General features: G+C 32.6%; 1 protein-coding gene across 2 annotated transcripts; it reads right to left on the bottom strand.

Moving 5' to 3' along the window:
• Positions 1-617: 617 nt before the first annotated feature.
• Positions 618-10293, bottom strand: LOC147397949 (polyamine oxidase 5-like). Of its 2 annotated transcripts, none has more exons than XM_086447045.1 (10): positions 9920-10293; positions 7513-7628; positions 7323-7411; positions 6753-6866; positions 5848-5935; positions 5652-5737; positions 5436-5556; positions 3689-3786; positions 2559-2988; positions 618-1148 (listed from the first exon to the last, which is right to left on the bottom strand). In XM_086447045.1, exons 1-10 carry the CDS (start codon positions 9960-9962, stop codon positions 834-836), a joined length of 1500 nt encoding a protein of 499 aa, XP_086303171.1. In that variant the 5' UTR covers positions 9963-10293; the 3' UTR covers positions 618-833. The 2 variants fall into 2 exon arrangements, with proteins under 2 accessions (XP_086303171.1, XP_086303172.1); XM_086447046.1 differs by having other exon boundaries at positions 5436-5538; positions 9920-10292.
• Positions 10294-19095: the final 8802 nt, after the last annotated feature.

Below are 19095 nucleotides of genomic sequence, written 5' to 3'. Positions count from 1 at the left end.
TAAGATTGTCACATATTATTAAGTAAATTTAATTATGCATTATTTTAATTTTGTAGGCTATTTTAGTTTTTAAACCAAAATGATCTTTTTTTTATATATAAGTACAATCCAAATTAATCTTATTGTAAATCAAGCTAATTCCCTCATACAATTAAACTGGTTTGGCATCGTTAAATTGATATCATGTGATCTTAATTATTATTATTTTTTAATAAAAACAAGAACCTAAAACTACTGTATATGATAAATGCAGATTATGAGCACACTATACAATTACCATCGTAATGCAGAGATCATTTTCGACAAACCACAAAAATCTATCAGTCAATTTCAATAATAACCACAAAAATTAGGCAATGTGTATTACAAATTTACTATTATTATTATTTGTAATTAAAGAGATTTCATCCATAATAGGGATCGAAAAAAATCCAATGACACAAGTGAAGGTCACGAAAACCATCCAAGGACACAAAATAATAGAACAGAAATCGACAACAAAGCCAAATACAAAAAGAAAAGAAAAAAAAAACAAATAAACTACTAAAACTCCTCAAAACTTAATGTGAGACTGAAACTGTCCAACATTTTTTCCATGTAAAACCCGATACTAGAGATAAGAAACTGATGTAAATTTAAATTAATAATCTTGAGTTCCCCAAGGTGTCCTAGTTTCGAAACATTCCACAAACTTTCCGCAACAGTAATATAAACACTTAATAATCAATAATAACTTATGGTATAAAATGAGAAGTAATGCCTCTGCCTAGCCTTTCAAGCATTCAAGAATCTGGAAGTATTTTTACTCCAAAGAAAAAAAAAAAAAAAAAAAATCACATCCTTGAGATTTGGAGTGGAACCATTGCTTCAATGGTTTCATCCCTCAAAGAGACAAGTTGAGACATTTCCAAGTTGCCTACTTGCTCCAGAAGGTATCTTCGACAATCTTCTGCAGCCAACACTCCCGCTGTATACGCTCCATGCACCGAACCAGCGTGGTCCATACTCACAGCCTCACCTCCAAAAAAGAGATTCCCCACAGGATCCCGAAGATTCTCATACAAATCAGCAGACTTGCCAACCAAGTCGTAGGAGTAACAACCAAGAGAATCCGGGTCTGTTCCCCAACGTGAAACTAGATACTGGATCTGTAATCAAATTCAAGGATTGATTTTTGTGAACAAAAACATTTTGATTTTGGGATAACAAAGTTTGCAGCCATTTAAAACAAACAAAAAAACCCACTCAGCAATTCTTTTTTCCATGACTAAGTAATTCAGTACTGCAGCTGTCAATGAATCGGGGTCGATTTGTTACCAATCTGATAAAGATTGGATCCAGAACTTATCCGATAAGTATCAGATTTCAATAATAATATATCCAAACCTGATACAGTAACAATAGGATTGGGTCTGGATTGGACCAAACCCGATTTGATGTACAAAATCTAAATAAACTTCATATATTTATATAATTTCTAACATATAATCAGATCCGGTCCTTATCAGATCAGGACAAGGACAATCCAGTTCGGATCCTATAAGATATCAGATCGAAACCTTAACAAGTAGAAAGCTCTGGATAAACTAGAATAAGAGTCAAAAGTAAGAAAAGATCTAAAGACCCACACCTTGATAATGGATGTCTCTCTCTAAGTGGAGTTGTTTGAAAAGTATGATTCATGTTACAGACCTAACATTTGGGATAAGGCGTAAAAGTACTTTTATTATATTTAAATATCTATTAATAAATTCTCAGCAGTAATTGTATTACTAATAAAATAATATATTTTTCATATATGTCTAATTCAAGTTTCTAAACATGGTTTTCTTCTCCATTAATATAATGAGGAGTGGTCTGGTGTAATTCAAAGGCTCCATATGGATAAGAAAAGAGAAGAAAACATTTTTCACCCCCATTTTTGGGTAAATATGATATGATTATAATGCTAAGTGGGTAATGTATGCAGTAGATAGACATGAGTTATGCATTTATATGAAACACAAAATCTTACTCCATGTCAACAGTAGAAAATAAGAAACAATCAAGATTAGGGTATTGAGAAATACCCCATGTTAAATTGGTGATATTAGGTTTACCCCCCCCCCCCCCCCCCCCCCCCATTGACCATTAGTCAAGGTTGCATTTTCTTGATGATTTAACAGTGAAATTTAAAAAAAAAAAAATTCTTTCAAAATGCTCTTAAAATACTTAAATTACTAAATCAAAATTTCACTGTTAAATCATCAAGTAAAAGCAATGTTGACTTACAATCAAGGGAGGTAAACCTAATCTTGCATTTTGCAAGGGGGTAACCTAATATCACCAATTTAACAGGAGAGTGTTTCTAAAATACCATAAAGATTTAAACAGAAGACAGAACATCCGCCCTTGACTGATAGCCCATTGGGTACCAGAAAGAAGAGAGATCCCTTTGGAGCGGTGTTGGTTCCACATTGCTTTTGGTCATTATGAATCATTATTAAGATTTTCTTCAAAAGATGATGAAGTGATGTAACTGATAAAATTAGGTTTAAGTAAGAAACCAAAGATCTTACCGGCTCTGTTGCATTAGGGAACATTTTCTTAAGCTGCAACATCACAAAACTAGCGGCGGCCTCATCAGATAACTTCTCTATGTCATAAGCAAACCGTCCGGCCGCCATATAAACTAGTACCGGGTGGCCAGTCGCCTTGTGAAGATTGAGAAAATAGCCACAAGCATAAGATGTTGGTGCAACAATGCCTAATAATTCCACGTTCGGCCAAAATACAGTTTCGAAGCGTAAGGCAATCTTGTTCTCGTTGCCAACACCAAGGTCAGAAATTGCATCACACTTCCATTTGGGTAGCTTTGGTTCAAACTCGATCAAATTGGCCTTGAGAACCCCAAGGGGTACTGTTATAATAGTAGCGTCCGCAATAAGGTTTCTTCCATCCTCTAGAGTTAGCATTACTCCATTACACCAGTTGGAAATCTTTTTAACCCTACTTACCAGGATTCAAAAAAAGATTAATAAAATTCAATGATAGAGACAAAAAAAATCCTTGGCTAGTAACCATAATATAATAATCTAGCTGACATAAAGATATTGATTTAGGATTTTTAAAAATATGACACTATAGGGCAGGGCACCATCGTCAAAAAACAACCAATGGTTGAGGCATTTCAATTCATGTGAGATACGGCTTTGATTGGATGTGTTTCTACCAGTGTTTGTGCATGTGTGTCATTTAATTAAGGTGTGGAATCTAAAAGGAGAATAAATGTTCTCTCTTGTAAGTAATTTGATAGAGAAAGACAGCAATGTATAACTTAGAGAAAGACCAATGAAGTATCTACATTTGTTGGAAGTAATGTTCAAGTTGGAGATTTAAAATAGTGAGGAAGACAAGGAAAAACAGACAGAAGAAAAACACATAGAATGAGGACAAGATGGCTTTAGATTGTACAAAAGTGTATGGATGAAAGTCGAAGTGGACCACAAATTTTTGGGATAAGGCATTGATGATGATGATGCACTTGCTTGTGTGCCATTTTTACTTAAAAGTGGATCATAAGTACGACATAAATCAGACTACCAGTGGAGGGATTGGAAAAGAACTTCATTCTACTTGCTTTTTATTTTAAAGATGCAGGTTTTGATTTAAACAAAAAAATAAAAAGAGAAGAAATATGCAAACATACCTGTGATTCAACCGTATATCTATATCTTTCGCAAGAGCCTTTATCACAGGGTAATATCCTTGTACCATAAGTCCATGACCACCAGAAAGAACTTGCTCCTACATTGAAGGAAGGATCCTCAAGTTAAGTAAGCATTCGCAATGGAGATAAACTAATTTGAACTAGAATTAACAATCGCGAAGAGTATTTGATTTTAATTCGAGAAATCCAAACAAGAGGAGGTGATCATATATATGCAATAGAACAAACAAAGGTCTATAAATAACAGTTAGAGATCAAGCAAGAAAAAAACACTTAGACCCAAACTGACACTTGACACTCATACCCACAATACCATACAAGGTAACAACGATTATGAAAACCAAAGCACGCGAGCGCACCTTAGCAAAAAAACCATGCATTATTAAACCATGTTATGAGTAAAGAAGCTTCCCAATGTATCATGCTTACATTCATGGTCCAAAATTTCGGGCTGTTACAAAATATTTTGGTATAACATTTTGGTTTAGGCCAAGGCCATAACAAAACATCAACTCCAAAACATTCCGTGTTTCGGGAATGTTGCCGAAACATTTCATCTAAACAAGATTTTAAAACAAGCTTATATTGCCTAGAAGCTAATAGCCTAATACATGATAACTATTTCTATTAGATCTATGCAATGACACTCCATTTTCTGAGAACTTTATTTTGTTGGATATTGTATGAACTATTGTAAACACTACTCTTTAAGATTCTTAATTTATCAAATATTCTGCTTTCAGATACTATTTATAAGGTATTTATGTATGTCAGACAACCTAACTCCTAAATAGATTACATCAAATGGTCAAGTCAGTGTAACTGGCTTGTGTAATTTATGTATAGTACTAACACAAAAGCCCCTGTCCATGTTTTCAGATGCTAAGGCGTGAAGCAAGGCACTCGGCTGACCAAGGCCTCGATGTGTAAGCTTCACATGTATGATATTTTTAAATAAATGATATAATATTTAAAATAAATAATATTAAAAGTTATGATAGCTATCACACATTTCTAAATTTCAAATGCACACAATCAAATTTCAAGTTTTAATCCATTATAATAAATAATAAAATAAAATATTATTATTTTATATTTTAGTAGCATAGAAATATTTTGTATTGGAACAGTTGAAAGTCTCTACAACAAATAAATATTTAATATTTATTACAAACATACAATTAAATATTATTTTTCAATAATTTTAACTTTATCTGTGTATACTAAATACTCTAAAAAATTATTTATAAACCAGCTCAACTCTATAATTCTCTTTGTACATATTACTATTTTGTATTCAAATTCATTTATAATAATTCCAATTATATTGCATACTAGCAATAACAAAGAAATAGAAGAAAAAAATAATTATATAATCTTGCTTTTATAGCAAAAAAGAAAGAAAGGAGAAATAAAAGAATATGAAGAAGAGATGAAGAAATGCATTCATTAAGAAAAGAAAACTTAATGTGAGGCGTATGCCTCGGCCAAAAGGCGTATATCTCGCACTGAGGTATATGCCTTTTAGGTGCCTCATGGTTTGAGGTGTAAGTTTTCGTTGCTTTTATGTTTCAACATTATGTCTTTGGGGCATTTTTAATGAGCCTCATTCCGAGCGTAAGCCTCACACGCCTCTAAAAACACTGATTCATCCAACAATGTACCACTGTAAACCACCTAGAAAGCAACCCAGTTAAGGTAATGAAAGCTTGAACATGTAACTTGCCTGGTCCCAGCTTTTCAATGATATCATGTCCGCATCAGCAGCAAACCACGCTTCCATTCTGCATATGTACCATTGCAACACTTCATGGGCAAGCCCTTCTTGTCTACAATAGGCAAGAAAACTAGATTGGCCACACTAATACATCCAACTTGAAAAGCGAGGAACTAAAAATTAAATAGATTGAAAATATTCCATCTTTTTTTTTGTTTTCCAGACCTCAAATCTGGATTTCGTTCCAACACTATTGAAATGGCTTGGAGAACAGACATGTCGTCAATATGTTCATCTCTTATTTTTTCGGTCTGCAGAAAATTAGAAAGTAACCATTTAATTTATTAATATCTATATCTATATAAATAAATATCAGCATTATGAAGAAACTAATAAATCTAAATTTTAGGTGAAGATGCACCTCTTTGAGAATTCTCCCAAATGTTTCTCCAACTTCAATGACTAACTGTTGAGGGACTTGATAGCCATCTATATCAAACAGTGCATAACTGCAGGTACCAATACACAAGATTAGAAAGATCAGGAGATATACACAAGAAACTGTAAAATAAAATAATGGGAGTGTCTTATTTCCATGTGGAGCATAAAATTGGACGGATTTTAATCCGAAATCCAGATTTAGCGTGTTTAGGTCCTTGGAGTAGATCTGAATAAAAAAATGGGTCAAATATGGTTTGATGTCCTGTAATCCAAATTGAATCCAGGTTGGATACAAATCCATCCACATATCCACCTAGATCCGAATTATATATTGCTTTGAAAATTATATTTTAAAATTTTTCAAAATATCATTTTCTACTACTTAAATATAACATAAATTCTTACAAAATAAAATAAATATAACGGTAAAATAGATTAGTATAGCAATTAACAAACAAGTAGAGAAGAAAAAAATAAACAAGTATAGAAGAAAAAATGTTGAACAATCCGGAATTATCCGACCCAAATCAAGCAATTCGGTATTAAGTGAAATCAAAATGATTCGGAAATGGTTTATCTAGTAGGATCCAAGTCGGATACGGATTCGGGTCCAAATAAATAAATTCAGATCTGAATATGGATATACTCATATCCATCCCAATTCGAACCCATTTTAAGCCCTATTCTCATGGACATAACAGGTTTGAGTCCTCCATGTTGTATACCACTGTGATTGGTGCTTATCCTAGGCTAGCCAACAACTCCTACCTTTAACAAGCTAATGCTTGAATTTTTGTTTCCCTTTAAGCTGTTCAACTAACATTATTCTACCAAAATCATTGTTAGGAGTCAAGAACACAAAAGTTCAGTATAACAATAAATTACCTTTCTAAATCATGGTCATATAACACAGAGTTGTCACCGCTAGTACGGTATAATGTAAGCCCAAGACAACGAATAAGCGGAGCCAAGGAATTCTCATTGCACACACCATGTAGCCTGAAACAACAAAATACTAGAGAAAATCAATCACCGTAGGACCAATCTATGTTCCTATCCAGGTTTGACAGGCATAAACAAATAGATATAATATGTACATACATATATAGTATGAGTAGAATACAAACAAATCTTTACTATTATAAGGAGAGAAGGTGGAGTAGAAGTGGTTCAACACCACCATATGAATGACCAAAAATGTCACCTCTTTCACTTTTAAACCTAATATTTTCGGGGTCATTCTGGTAAAAAACAGAGAAAATTGCAATCCCACATCCCTAATCACGTTAAGCAGTTTTCAAAATTACAAAAAAATTATCCTCCCTATATAATCTTCAAAAAGCCTTTAATCAATATTTTAAACTACAAATAAGCTCTTTTGATACATGTGCATTTGCACATGTTACCTATTAGTAATGTATAAAGAGAGTCTAGAACAAAAGGCTATGAACTTACCACGATGCCCCCATATCAACAGGACAACCGAATGAGTAATCAGTATGAATTCGACCACCAAGTCTATCTCTTGACTCTAACAACAATACCTGAACATGATGAAACCATCAAGAAATCGTAAAAAGTAAAGTTCAAAGAAGTAAGATGTTTGCTAAGCAAACAACTCACATAAAGTTAAAAAATGAATCACCTTAAAGGAAGCATTGTGAAGGGAACGAGCAGCTGCAATTCCAGAAATCCCCCCACCTATCACAATGACTGTAGGAGGGGAATGTCGTTCTCTCTCTATATGGGAGAATAAAGTGCCTAAACGTGAGAAATAAAGATCAGAGATTTAAGTTTTGAACAAAGTTGAATTAAACAGAACTTAGTCGGAACATAGACGTAACATCTTCAAATGGATACAGCTTTATCAATGGCTTTGACAGAGAGTTGAATTCTTTAATGAATCAAATATAATGCAAATTGGTAAACTTTCATCAGTTAAGATAAATTACAGTTAACAATGTCCATGTTGGACACATAATCCAATAACAACCACAGATTAGGCCCTTTTAATTGTAATTCTTACTTGAATTAAGTGAGGTACTTATAGTACTAAAAAACATGAGTTTTCTAAGAGAGTAGTTTCAATTCTTGTACAGCTTTAAAAAGTTATTAAATGTTATCCAAAATTTCTGTAAGAATTTGCTGCGATGCGCAGGTATATTGTCATAATATACCGTTAGATCACCTCATAATTGCAGCTTACAAAAGAACAAGACCATCCAATATCATCCATGAGACCGTTATCCCAACTATTATTCGGTCAATCAATTCTATTTGTGGAATAATCTATGGAAAAAAACAAAAATAAAAGATAATAATTTATCAGATCAATTATGGCAAAGATATGTTTTGTTTTCCTTAGTTATTTTTGGTAGCAAGCAGGCAAGTAGTCATGGTTTGTGAGTAAAAAAAATAATGAACCACCGTAGTTTATTAGATTCTTTTTTATGCTTATTATTTCTCTAGTCAACTCTTTCATACTTGAAAGGGGGGTGCAAAGTGGGTGTAAATATTACCGATTTTGTAAATTATTATTTTCGTTTAAAGTCACATAGTAGTTTATGCCTAAACCACAGCCTGATACTAGACCATAGAAAAGGAGGGCTTCTTAATAATCTAACTACAATTGAAAGCAACAATTCAATGAAAAAGGAAAATGGGCATCAAAATTCAACATTCGAATTAAAAGGCTAATGGGTATCTGATACCCATCACAAAATTCCCTAAAAGTGAAAATTCTTATAAAACAAGAAAATGCCCGTCCACCGTTCCCCTAAAAGACAACCAAAGTAAATGGGAAGCATTCTTACAAATCACAACTAAATCAACTTCTCCAATAAAGAAGTGAATGGATATCCCACCTTTATTCTAAAATACTAATTAAAGAATCAATTCTAACAAAATAAGCCAATGGGCATTAAACACTCTAAAAAATAAAAATTATCCGGTAGAATCAATATATTCAATCAAAACAAGGAAAAGGGTTATCCAACATTATTAAAGCAACCACTAGAATCAACAGACCCAATTAAATGTAGAAATGTGAATCCATTAGTCTTAGAATCCATAATTTCTAAGAAACAACAATTCTCACCCCCAAAAAAAAAAAAAAAGATAATAGCTATCCACAATTATTCAAAAAAGGCAATTTTTTCAATTCCAAATCAAATCATCATTAACAAATCGATGACAAAAATAGTCTTAAGATTATCCAGGAATCAACATATCCAATGAAACAAAGCAAATGGGTATTCAACATTATTAAAGCAACCACTAGAATCAACAAATCAATTACATAAGCAAATGGGAATCCATTATTCTTCTAGTCCATAATTTCTTCCACAATTATTCAAAAAAAAAAAAAAGAAGGAAGTTTTCTCAAATCCTAACCAAACCATTAACAATTTAATGACAAAAACAGTCTTAAGATTATCCACTAGAATCAACATATCCAATGAAACAAGTAAAGGGGTATCCAACATTATTAAAGAAACCATTATAATAACACATTCAATTAAATAAGCAAACGGGAGCCCATTATTCTTTAAATCCATAATTTCTAAGAAACAACAATTCTTACAGAACAAAATAATGGCTATCCACAACTATTCAAAAAATTAAAAATAAAAATTCTCAAATCTAAATTCAAACCATTAACAATTCGATCACAAAAAACTTCTTAAAATTATCCACTAGAATCAACATATCAATGAAACAAAGAAAATGGGTATCCTACATTATTAAAGAAACCACTAGAATCAACAAAACCAATTAAATAAGAAAATGAAAATCCATTATTCTTCTTAGACATATTTTCTAACAATAAGATAACGGTAATCCACAAATATTTAAAAACAAAAATTAAAAAAATAAAAATCTCTTATACAAATCAAACCCATTAAATTTTCGAACAAAAACAACATTACCCATAGATTAAGAAAAGGGTAAATCAAACCCATTAAAAAATTTCTCAAACATAAATCAAACCCATTAACAATTCGACCAAAAACACATTGCCCAAAAATTAAAAAAAGGGTAAATCTACTAACCATCAACCAAATTTTTGTTGCAGATCGATTCATTGGGATCCATTGAATTAAAACACGAAGAAAAGAAGATTTAGAGAAGATGTTTACGGTTTTATAGGAATTAAAAAATTGGAAATTAAGAGGAAAGAATGGTAGAGAATAAAGATCATAAGGCCGGCAACAAAATGGCTAGAATTCGACGAACAACGTAGCTTATCAAACCAGCTCATAGCCTCATACGTGTAAATCTAAGAAATTAAATCTTCGAAAGTTCGAAAACCTAAGAGACGTAGGTTGAGAAGAAGAGGAAGAAGAAGAAGGAAGAAACAGACAATCTTAAACGAAAGAGTTTCTGTTTTTTGGTTGCAGAGATCGAAAGCTGTTTCCTCTCCTCTTCAATGCCTTTTAATAATGAGAACTCCTATTGGCACACCAAATGTTACTTACTACACCTCAATTAAAATAATAAAGAATAAGTAAAAGTTAGACTAGAAGTTGGAGTCCCGTAGATCTCCCAATTTTTTCAGAACTGATATTGGCACCCCAACTTTTACTTATTACGTTTCTAATAAAATAAAATAAAAAATAAGAATTTTTCTCAAAACGTGTCCAACTTATGTCCAAATTTCGATTTTGATATTCTATTCATTTTAATTCTCAAAACATATATTTCGAGTAAATTCATCACTTTTATAATCAATGAATCTACTAATAATCTACACATTCGTAAATATTAAAAGTGATGTAAAAACATATTTTAAGAATTAAAATAAATAATATATTCAAGAAATTTCATCATATTCATCGTAAGTAATGGCAATCCATCCTAGAAAATAAGTCAATGATTAAAAATAAGTAAAAGTTGGAGTGCAAATAGAAGTTTTTTTTTTTTTTTTTTAAAGATTTTATATGATAATCATAACTGTAAATAATTATTGAAATAATTTGATTATCATATGGAGATGATAAGTTAAGAAATTGAGGTGTAATAAATAAAAGTTGTGGTGCCAATAACAGCTCCATTAATTTAATTAATATAAAAAAGACTCCTAGTCGCACACGATCACAACTGGGAAACTACCTTTGTTTTTTTTTTTTCTCCATGGACGTAAATATCCTCCGTCGTATTCTACAACTTGGCCCTTTTATGGGGGTAATTTCGGTACTTAAATAATAGGATCAGGATTTTATAGGGAATATAGTGGTATCAACCTGAAGGATACAGTCAACCTTGTATTATAACCGTTAGATATTTCTAAAGATTCATTACGTAAATCGAAGGACAATCAAGTCCTGTTGAGACAGGGAGGATGTGCTCCTCGACCACATTAGCTGCATGTCGGCTAAGATATATGAAAAGACAAAAATAACCTTTCTACTTATTGTAATTACGATCCATTGAGTTAAAACGCAAGATGATCATCTAGATACGTATTAAAAGGAAAATATCTACAACTTGGTGGGACCAATGATGGGATGAGAACCAAGATTTGGTAACTTAAAAAGGGACAAAATAATAGAAAAATTAGTTGGACCTTTTACGAAACGTCTCTTTCTAACTTGTCTAGCAAGAAATCTTTGACAAAAAATACCGAAAATATCGTAGAAAATCATGAGAGGGAGTCTCCATTGTGCGAATCTTTTCAATAATTTTATGGTCCACCCCCCCACACCCACCCTACCCAACCCAATTGGCCACGTTTGATGTACCCCTAAAAGTGCAAGATGTGGTCCATCCTTTGGTGATGGTTGCAACGATCGAAGAGAAGAGTCTTTGTTGTTTCTAAATTACTATGGTTAGATCAACTCTTCTGCTTTACTTATGAGTGTTTTAGGTTTGAAATTGTATTAAACTGTTTTAACGATCAAGGGATAGACTACAACTTGCAATTTGAAAGAGAGTCGTGATCCAGAACTAGCGGTGTCCTGTTCTTACACCAATATGCTATGTTTAGTTTTGATTGGAGATTAAGTACATTGGGCTACATGCAATGTAAAAAAACAACTTGATTAGGAGTCCAGACAAGTAGACATCGTTCCCATATAATAGGAATAAGACACTGCTTTAGATCTTGATTCTTTGTCGGAGTTATCCTTAATATCGCCAATTTAGTAAAGTTGGGGGAATTTATAAAATTATGATAATTTGGTGCTCTTTTTTCAAATGCCCCTATTATAAAATTGTAGATCTTTTGCTTCGGGATGCACAAGAAAAAGATTTATGGTTTCGTAACTGCAATGTCAAGGAACTTATGGGGGGCATTTGAAAGAAGAGTGTCAGATTATCATTAGTCTAATTTATATCATCACGCCAACTTTTATTTAAGTTAGGCTAAATATTTCTTCTTATTTAAATACTGAAACTTGGCTTCTTTCTTTCTTTTTTTCCTCAGAAGTTCATTTTTGTCCAAAGAGCTTATTAAAGAGAAATTTTCCTTTTCTTTTTTGACTTTCTTAGAATTTTTCAATTCTAGAATGATAAAAAAAAAAAATTCAAGGAACACTAGAGAAAGAAGTAACATCATTGACTTCACTCAACAATACTAGCTATCACAAGTATTTTCTTCAAAGGAATTATGCTAATAATAAATGTAATTGTAATTGACTTCTCTATTAGTTTTGTGAAGGAACTCAAAGCTCCAGGCATCAAGCTCTATGCCTCTCGGGTCTCGTGGTCTGATTGATCTAAATGGGCATGCATGTTACAAGCCACGTAGGAATAAGAGATGCTTGGTGTTCCTTTAAAATATTATTTGAGATCTGATGTGTAATTTCATTGATTTGGGTGTTAGAAGTAAAAGATAATGTGGTAATAGAACTTCTCTGATGGTAAGGGTATCAGTGGGTCAGGTTGATTCAAAGCTCAATCCACCCATAACATCATTTAAGCACAAAGAGTCATGATACTACCGTGCTTATAGGTTTCCAGTCTTGGCGCATATAAATTAGGGGTGGCAATATTAACACGGCAGGAAATTAGTGGGTTTGGGTCAAGCGTAACTGAATTTGGGTCATAATAGTATGAACCCGTCTAATACGACTATTAAGTAGGTCGAGTCTAGGTTAGGGAAGTCAACCAGCTTAACCCGTTTTGACACGTTTAGTTTATATGTCATTAACATCTAGTTTGAAATACATCAATAATTATTTAAAAAAAAATTTAAGTTACCCAATTTTTTGCTAAAATTTCCTACAATTTTTTCATAGTACTTTTTTTTTTTTTTTCAAATTCTAAAAAATATAGCGGGTGTTTTAAGAAATTTTCAAATAATTAATAATTAAACTCTTAGTTTAGGAAAAAAATACTTTCGTTACTATGCTTTTTATATTTTTTTAATCTATTTTTTCATTGAAATCTAGAAGCATGTAGCGTTTGATTCCTAATTTAGTAATCCTTGTGGGCAAAATGACCCTCAGTAAGATTTAAGACTATTATGTTTATGTGATAATGAAATACATTTTGCTTTGCTAAAAAAAATAATAATAATAATAATAATAATAACTATTTTCCTTACTCAGCTAAAAAGAAAAATTTTCTAATCATATCACCTTATGGCATCCAAAAACACAATTTGATGTCACATGATTGTAAAGGACAAAATTATATGAGCTTTGAAAAAAATGATTCAAAAGAAAGTAATTTTTCACCGTTGATCTTATTTTTAGTAATGATATTTTATTTTTTATGAAGGAAATGAAACTTATTTTATTTAATAAAGATTATAATTTTATTAAACATGTTATATATGGGTTGAGTCAAATATACCTATTTATAGATGTGTTGGGTTTAGGTTAAAGTTTTTGACACGATTATTAAATAGGTTGGATTTGGATTCGGTAAATTTTCATAATACCCTTATCTCAACATGACACGAACACGACCCAACCCAATCCATTGCCACTCCTAATATAAATGGGCCTCCTTTGTATGTTGGAGCTTGGGGTCCATAATTGAGCCTAAATTGTTGGATGTTCCCAATTTTTGACTAATTGTATCATTACTTAGGCTAATGAGATCGTTTTAAACCCTCTCTTGAGTTTTGCTGTGCTAGGTGATGTTGACATGTCCATGCAAATAATTCCAAACTTCAAATTTTGAAGGAACCGTCCTCGTGACTTGTAACGTAGTGTTTTGAATTTATTTCATGCCCTTACATTTAAGCCAAAATTTGAAAAACCCCGTTAGAAATGCCACGTGTAATCCCACACAAAAACTCACCCCTCTCAATAATAGGGCGAGCATAATCACTTTTGCGCAAAAGAGAAAAATTCTATTTCTCAACATAGATTCTCGTCTCACAACACTTGAGTACTAAGCAATCGAAGATATTCAACTTAATATGATCGAGATAAATGACAACTTATCAAGGCACTTCGGAAATAGCTTATTGATAGGTGTACAAAAAATTCTAAAATGCATAATCAATAATTCATCGACAAACCTTTTCAAGTAAGTATTTTATTTATCTCCAATTCTCGATAGTCCATGCATAATCTCAAGCTTCTATCATGCTTTGTTCGGAGTCAGATATGTGGTTGTTCCATATGGTGTGCTTAGGAGGGTTTATGTTGCGTGGGAAAATGATTTTTTGGTAAAATGCGATATCTAAGATTTTGTATTTTTGTGGAAAATATCATTTCCCCACTTGATGGGAAAATATTTTCCCACCAAACACCATACAGGAAAATGATTTTCTCACCTCACATTATTCTCTCATGATTTTCCCATTCCTAACTCTCTCTTGGACATTTCATCGACTGCAATCAAACATTGGAATTTATTTTGTCATAATCGTCTTTTCTTACAAGTAATTTTCCTACGATCAAATATACCGATTAGCATTCATGTCAAGTCTTTAGATCCTAAGATTCTTGTCCAAGTTGCCCAATCCACCATTAGTAGTGGTCGCACCAAAGAAATACTTTGTGCTCGTGGTCCTGGTTTTGATTGGCTAAAGTTGGTGTTTTGGTTAGATCCCAAATCACACACAAAAAATCGGTTATCAAGTTTAATCCACTCCAACAACCAAATCCCAAGATATGTGTTGCAAAGAAAATGCAAAAAGCAATAAAGAAAATGACGAAAAAACACACATAGTCACAACACAAGATAAATGTGATTCACCCACAACATGGCTACATCCAAAGACAACCTGTCAAGTAGAAATTTATTAATCATGAAAGAAAGTACAAGAATGGAGGTCTATATACTTACCTCTAACACTCCGATGAAACCCACCAAAATCTCTATACTTAATTCTAGTAAGAATCCAAACAAGTAATCTCAATCTCAATCCTATTGTTACAAACCCATAACAATGATGCAATGATCATACTTAACAATCTTGAATTCTAGGTTTTAAAAAAGAAGAAGAATTATACATATGAAGACTCAATGTTTTCTCACTCTCTACAAAAGAGAAAAATTCATTTTTGAAAAAACTCTTTTATGGACAATAACATTTATCTAAAAACGTCATTTTGTTTCCCATAAACTAATGAAATGACATTACCAAAATGCCCTTGAAAAAATCCATCAACCTTTTGAAGCAAAAGAATGTCATGATTTTATATCACCAAACCCAATAACTGAGACTTGGGTTAGTGTCAATGGATCAGATTATACCTGAAATCTAATCCATTTTGATCCAATAATTATGAATCCGGATCAAAGATTTGGGTTTCAATAAGGATCCAATCCGATAAGAATAAAAAAAAAGTGGATTTTTAGGATCAGAGCTAGAACAGTTCATATTGTATCAGATTGGGTTTGGACTTAAAATGGTTGTCCATTCGGGTTTGGATTAGTTTCGGAGTATAATAAATTTCTTATTGGATCGGCAACTATTTTGTAAGGTCCAATCGATACCTGATCCATCGACAGTCCTAGGACAGTATGTAAAACAATAATAGGTTGCCACGTTTTCTGTATTGTATTGTGGGCCCATAACTATTGAAAGGCTGAAAAAAACTTGGAATAGTAATACTGATGGATCGAAGGACAGCAAAGTGGGTCCTCATAGTCTTCTCAAATAAAGATGAGGATTTCAAAGTCAATCATGAATTAATATTAAACTAAGACCAATGGCTATAAATCACCTATTAGACTAAAATTTTGGTATACAGTTCAACCTAGGAGTAGATGAGTTCATTATCAACTGCCAAGGGGCACTTCTATCTTTATTATTCAAGGATAATTTAATGGCCCGAAAGTATGAAATGCTTCCTAACTCCATCTTCTTTGGCCCAATCTGGCCCATATGTGCGGAGGCATGTTGAGTTTAGTCTCACATCGGACACTCATTATAAGCTCCTGGGCATCTCCACTCATTGCCAAATGATTTTGAGTTGGGCCCCCAAATGTTACATGATATCGAGTGGGTGACTTTAGGGATGGGTAGGGTTAATATCTCCAATCCTGCGTGGAGGGGAAGAACCAAGTGTCTCCAGCTCTGGCATTGAGGGAGTGTGTTAGAATAGTCCCACATCACCTGAGTACTATTGGGAGGTACAATGTGTAAAGCGGGGCAACCCTCTCCTTGCAAGCCGGTTTTGTGAGGATGAATAAGGTCCATGGGCTTTAACAAGTTAATACTCTAATATTCAACAATCAAAATTAACAAATACAATTCCATAAGGCCTATGTAAATTAGAAGTAGGTTTTGAATCTAATTAAGATGACTAAAATTTGATTTTTTTTTTTTTTCTTTTTGAAAAAAAAATATATATATTAAAAAAAAGGGAGGAGAGAAAATGTGTAACACTTCTCATGACCATTGATTCCTCAGGAAACACCCATGAGGGCACACCTTTACTTACTGCATGTAATGTGCGGGCATTGCACGTGCCCCAAGACTAATCCTTGTACAAGATCATGGTCTATAGATTGGAAAAAGCCCAAATACAGGCCCGGTCCGATGTTTACAAGGATATCCGGTTATTATAAAAAACATAAGTGCATGAATTTAATTATTTTATAAAGTCCAAAAGTCAATCGAAACCCATCACCTGACCCGTTAGGGTCAGGTTTTGACTTAGTCAATTTAAGCCCGATAGGGGATTAAGATTGGGCTAAGGTATAACCACCTTTTAAGATCTGAATTAAACTCAACCAAGCCCAACTCATAAAACTGGGTGAGTCACCTTCAAACTCAATTGACTGATTTACAAAGTACTGGATGTTGATGGAGAAACTCACCAAATCATATTAAAACTTGGCCAACATATGCTGTGTTATAGTTCTAATTACTTTATAAAAAGAGTCGTGGTTGAGTGACATCAAGCTGAAACCTTGTATCACACTTCTTTCTATGAAATTATATGGGAACCATAGATGCTTTTCATCGGGATACTTCAACATTATTCTTAGAAAAATAAAAGACTTATTTTATATTCTTAAAAAATAGTAATAATAAATTTAATATATATTTTTTTTCTTAACTGAGTCCACCCAGGAATCAACAATTGGAATCGGGCCATATTAGTGGGTAAGGAAGGGTGAGAGAGACAGCTTGATGTTATTCAATCTAGGGATTTCTACCAAAAAGACTTTTGTTTTTTGTGTGAGAGATAGAGCTTCAATGGCGTCTTGCATGGATGTTGAACTTGAACCTTTGACCATTTACACTTCAAAGTTCAACGTATGCCTCCATGGACTGACTCAAGATTTTCGAATAAAAATACAAACAAATAGAAATATGAGAATTTAAAGTCTTATATAATTGAAATCTTATCTAAATTTGGCTTTTAAAAACCTAGAAAGTCTTCTCTAGACCACATTAAAGTCATAACGCATAAATTTTGATTCCGTTGAATTGATCTTCTTTATCTATTCAATTATATCTAAAAACACATCATAAATTTTTATTTTAACTTAATTAATTTATTTAAATGAATAAAAGTGTTGAAGTATTTCTCAAAACAATTAGGTCTTGTTCAAATATGTGTGTTTTTTGGGTTAGTCCAAGGTAAGTAGAGTTGGACTTGTAAATTATGTAAGTGGCTCACTTATGTGGTGCTTCTAAAGGGGTTTTATGTTCTTTTATTGTAATTCTAAGTCTACATCTTTTCTAAAGAAGATAGTAGAGAAAAAGAAAAAATCCAAAAGATGAGAGGTTGAGAGGTTTGGGAAGATTAAGATCTAGAATAAGGTGAAGCTAAGTGATAGGAATATATTCTTGAATTTATTTGCCATATTTTCTTCATAGTGAAATTAAACTCCAACGATCATACCTCCATAGACATAACTTTTAGGTGAACCACATAAAATCTCGTGTTGTGAGTATTGTGTTCTTACTCTTTCTTTATGTGGTTGTTTATCTTCTTTACATTTGCTACTATTAGTTGGGTTTGTCTTTCATTGTCATATCAAACAAGGTCTTGAAAAGTGTGGCATACAAAGTGTTTGGTGAAATACTCAATAAGTATTTGCTCAAATTACTGACTAAGCTGCACAAAGGTGTTCATACACACAACAAAAAAAATGATATTCATATTAAGAAGTGATAGAGTTTTTGCAATATCTATGAATTCAATATAATCTTATTTTATTTGTATTGTGACCAAGATGGGGTTTTGGTGAATTGGTCTTAATTATAGATTTTGATTGCGTTCACTATAAAAATAGAAATATTCAGCAAATTAAAAGAAAGAGAACACAAAATTTACATGGTAAAATTCAACTCGAGGAAACATCTATGGGGCATGGTTTTAAAACTCGTTTTGACATCTCGTCTCATCCATGAACGAGATCGAGTCATCTTGGACGATATTTAAAAAAAATATATATAGAATTAGAGTAAACCATGTCTTTGAGACTACTTATCAACTCATCTCGTTGGTGGACAATACTGAGACAGCTTGGACAGGTCATCTCGGTTTCGAACAAGATTTAAAACCATGCTATGGAGTCAATCCAGCTCAAAACAATCCACTAACACAAAACTTTGAAACTGTATAAAGTATAAACAATCTTCTTGAGTCACTAATACTCAATCATGACTCACAAAGAGTTGCTATCCCCCAAAAAAGATTAAGGACCATATATAGATAGAAAAAGAAGGAGAAAACAAAGAGGTGATGATCAGATGTAAGAGAAAGAAACCCAAATTCAACCATTAAAAAATACATCAAAAAAATTGATTATTAGAGAAGCTTTCTTTTTTTTCATTACTTGCATACCTTTAAATAAACTTGAT

This window comes from Akebia trifoliata, chromosome 7 (assembly GCF_017979445.1).
Source record: "Akebia trifoliata isolate Shusen 1 chromosome 7, ASM1797944v1, whole genome shotgun sequence".
Classification (NCBI taxonomy): Eukaryota; Viridiplantae; Streptophyta; class Magnoliopsida; order Ranunculales; family Lardizabalaceae; genus Akebia; species Akebia trifoliata.
Note: the sequence above shows the minus strand (reverse complement) of the source record. Positions and strands in the feature narration are given on the sequence as shown.